The sequence below is a fragment of the Buceros rhinoceros genome, unplaced genomic scaffold, assembly GCF_000710305.1.
Source record: "Buceros rhinoceros silvestris isolate BGI_N320 unplaced genomic scaffold, ASM71030v1 scaffold12653, whole genome shotgun sequence".
Taxonomy (NCBI): Eukaryota; Metazoa; Chordata; class Aves; order Bucerotiformes; family Bucerotidae; genus Buceros; species Buceros rhinoceros.
The window spans coordinates 43,806-46,738 of record NW_010401917.1 but is presented as its reverse complement, the minus strand read 5'-3'; the positions used below and the strand labels follow the sequence as shown (position 1 = coordinate 46,738).

Below are 2,933 nucleotides of genomic sequence, written 5' to 3'. Positions count from 1 at the left end.
GACGAGCTGTTGGCCTCGGCTTGGCTCTCACAGGAGCAGCTGCAGCTGAAGTTCACCATGACCACCAGGCTGTCCTTGAAGCCCACGGGTTTGATGGTGAAGGATTTCTGCCGCTCCTGTGGGCATCCCCGCACCTTGGCCTCGATGCTGAAGCTCACCTGGAGGGTGTGTCCCGGTGTCAGTACTGCCAGCACGGTATTGGGGTACCCACCCCAGTCTGTGCCCAAGCATAAGGAGCCGAGAACTGGGACCCACCAGGTCCCTTTGGGCTTTTCAAAGCTGTCCCAGCACGGTTTGGGTTAGGGCACCGGCCTGCCACAGTAACCAGGCGAAATCCCGTGCGCTGTGGCCAGCAGCTGGGGCTGAGCTAGGGGACCGTGGAGTTGACAGCCAGCAGACTCACAAGAGTAGTTGCTTGCACCCACCCAGCTGGAGCTCTCTCTCCACTGCAAAGATTACCAGGTCTGTGCCACCTGGGAGGTGGAGGGGCAAGCAGACGGTGCTGGTGGAGAGCATCAGACAAGCTGGCAGCGCTGCTACACACAGCGGGAGAGAAACCAAGCCCATGAACAGGATCCTCACCGTGTCCCCGATCTTGAGCCCCGTGCAAGACTTGAGTCCCGGGATGACCTCGTCGTTGAGGCAGGTGGCATTGAAGGCCAGGGAGAGCTCTTCCGGGAGGTCACGCACCTCCAGCTCCACCTTGGAGCGGATTTTCTGGGGGAGGAGAAGGCAACAATGGAGAAGACAGCACAGGCTGGACAAGGCTCCGTCCCGGGAAGGGGTCACCCCAAGCACCACAGTGATGCTCCCACGTGCCTGGAGTCTTTCTCAGGACTCGGCTATGTCGTTCCCCACATGGAAATGCCTTTGGGGGTGGGAAGGGGCAAGTGGTAAACACAGTGATCTCTCTTCCCTGGGGTCCCCGCACGCATGGGTGGAGGCAGATGCTCTCAGCTGGTCCAGGGAGGATGCTCAGGGCTGGAGGAGCTGCCAAATCTGTGTGGGCTGCCTGCAGTGTGAAGCAGTGGCTATTTTGGGAGGGAGAGAGCTGTGGTGGGGCCGTTACGCTGCACACTCACCCCGTAGGCGTCCACTATGAGCTGTAGGACGTTGCTGGAGTCTTTGGACAAGGTGCCCACAGTTGTGCCTGGGATCAGCTCACTGTAGTTCTGGAGAAATATCATAACCATGGTCTGCCGGTGCTGGGTGAATGTGCCACAGCTGGGCCAACCCCCGCCCTGGCACACTGGAGCTTCAATAGGACAGGAGACCACAAAGCTATGCCCAGTCACCCATGGCCAGCTGCAAAAGATGCTCCTCAGGACCCACCAGCCCCTCAGGAAAATGGCTTTGCACAGTAGCTGTTACCTGGTAGAGGCCAACAACAGGATCTGTCACAGCAAAGATCAAGTTGATGTTCTTCTGTGAGAGTTTCTCAGTCATCAAGCCCAGAGAGGGATAGTCCTGGGAAAGAGGAGAGGCTCTACCATAGGAAAATGTGCCCCCAACCATCCTGGTCCCCATCATGCTCTCCTCCCAGGGCTGGACCACCTTTCCCATCCCATGGGGGCCTCAACAGGAGCTCCGAGTTCCCCAACCCCATGTGTGGGTCAGGGTTTACCAGTGTGGTGGAGGCAGAGTAGAAATTGTCCTTATCGATGTGGCACTGGGCATCGTTGGGCTGCACAATGCCGGCCAGCCTGCCATCCAGCGCGATGTGGGTCTTGGCATCTGTGGTGAAGACGAGGAGGTGGGAAGCATCGTTCCTCCAGCCGATCTTGTCCTGTGGTGAAAGGCAGCTCCCAGTCACGTGGCAGGATGTGCCAAGGGCAGCCCTATGTGCAGGTACCCCACTACTGCCTTTGCTGTCACCCTGGGTCATGGCTTGGCCATAGGGACAAGCCTGCCACTGCAGAGGGAACCGAGGGCAGTCGCTCTCCCAGGGAAGCGTTGGGGCTGTGGAGCCTGGCAGTGGGCATGGGCTGCTTGTATGGGTGAGAAAAGGTTGTGGTTTGCTGGGGTGTTAATCAAGGTGGCTAAAGGCTGAGGGATGCAGCCCCTTCCATTCCAGCCAAACCAAAGCACGAGCACAGGAGACGATGTCCCTTCTCGGCTGGTTCCTGCATGGCTGACATGGGATCATCATCAGTTCCCAAGCACCTGCTCTGCTCCTCTCTCCTCCCAGGACCCCAAAAGAGTCCTGATCTTCCCTTGCCTTGACTATTGGTCTAGAACTGTCCTATTTCAACATTCACTCTCTCCAGATCTGAGCCCCAAGTAGCTCCAAAGGCTTATGGTCCTGGCGGGGTTGGGTGGTTTCTGCTCACCCACCAGGACCAGCCTCATGACCCTCTCCCGTGCCCGGCCAGGCCTTCTCGCTCCTTACGTCGCACACTGTGGCCTGAATGATGGCATCGAAGCCACCCTCCGGCGCGTCGCGGTTCCGTGAGACATTCTGCTTCTGCACCTCCTCGTTGAAGCGGGTCACCTCGTCCGTGAGCGACAGGACATGTTTGTAGCCAAACATGGGCAGGCAGGTGTCCCCGATCCTGCGGGAGAGCAGAGCAGAGCAGTCAGGGCATGAGGCTTGCGGGGTTCTTCCAGCTCCCACCCCTGCCCTGCAGCCACCCAACGATCCTGTTCAGGATGTGCTGGAGGGACCCAACCACCCCAAGAGCCCGAGGCTGGTTAAGGACCTTTTGAAAATCAACCACATGTTCTAGAGGTTGGGGGCTCAGGCCTCCGTCCCAGCCTCCATCCTGCTGGGATTTTTAGGAGTTACTGCCTTTGAGCCTCGATATTTCTCCTGAAAAAATGGTGTAAAACTTTTTAATTCCCTGAAGAGCTTTTCAGTCACAGCGACACTTTTAGTCGAGACCTGCCTCTCCTCCCTGTGCCAGCAGAATGCGCGGTGCAGCACGGTTTAAACC

The 2,933-nt window shown here is 58.1% G+C and overlaps 1 protein-coding gene across 1 annotated transcript in view; it reads right to left on the bottom strand.

The window, feature by feature from the left end:
- The window catches only part of ITGB3 (integrin, beta 3 (platelet glycoprotein IIIa, antigen CD61)), a 20,785-nt gene that overhangs the window by 5,692 nt on the left and 12,160 nt on the right, over positions 1–2,933 (bottom strand). Inside the window, exons 5-10 of the mRNA XM_010132457.1 lie at positions 2,390–2,552; positions 1,625–1,786; positions 1,372–1,467; positions 1,083–1,172; positions 583–717; positions 4–158 (exon numbers count right to left, since the gene is read on the bottom strand). Coding sequence (XP_010130759.1) covers positions 4–158; positions 583–717; positions 1,083–1,172; positions 1,372–1,467; positions 1,625–1,786; positions 2,390–2,552 — 801 coding nt within the window. The remainder of the gene's footprint in view (positions 1–3; positions 159–582; positions 718–1,082; positions 1,173–1,371; positions 1,468–1,624; positions 1,787–2,389; positions 2,553–2,933) is intronic.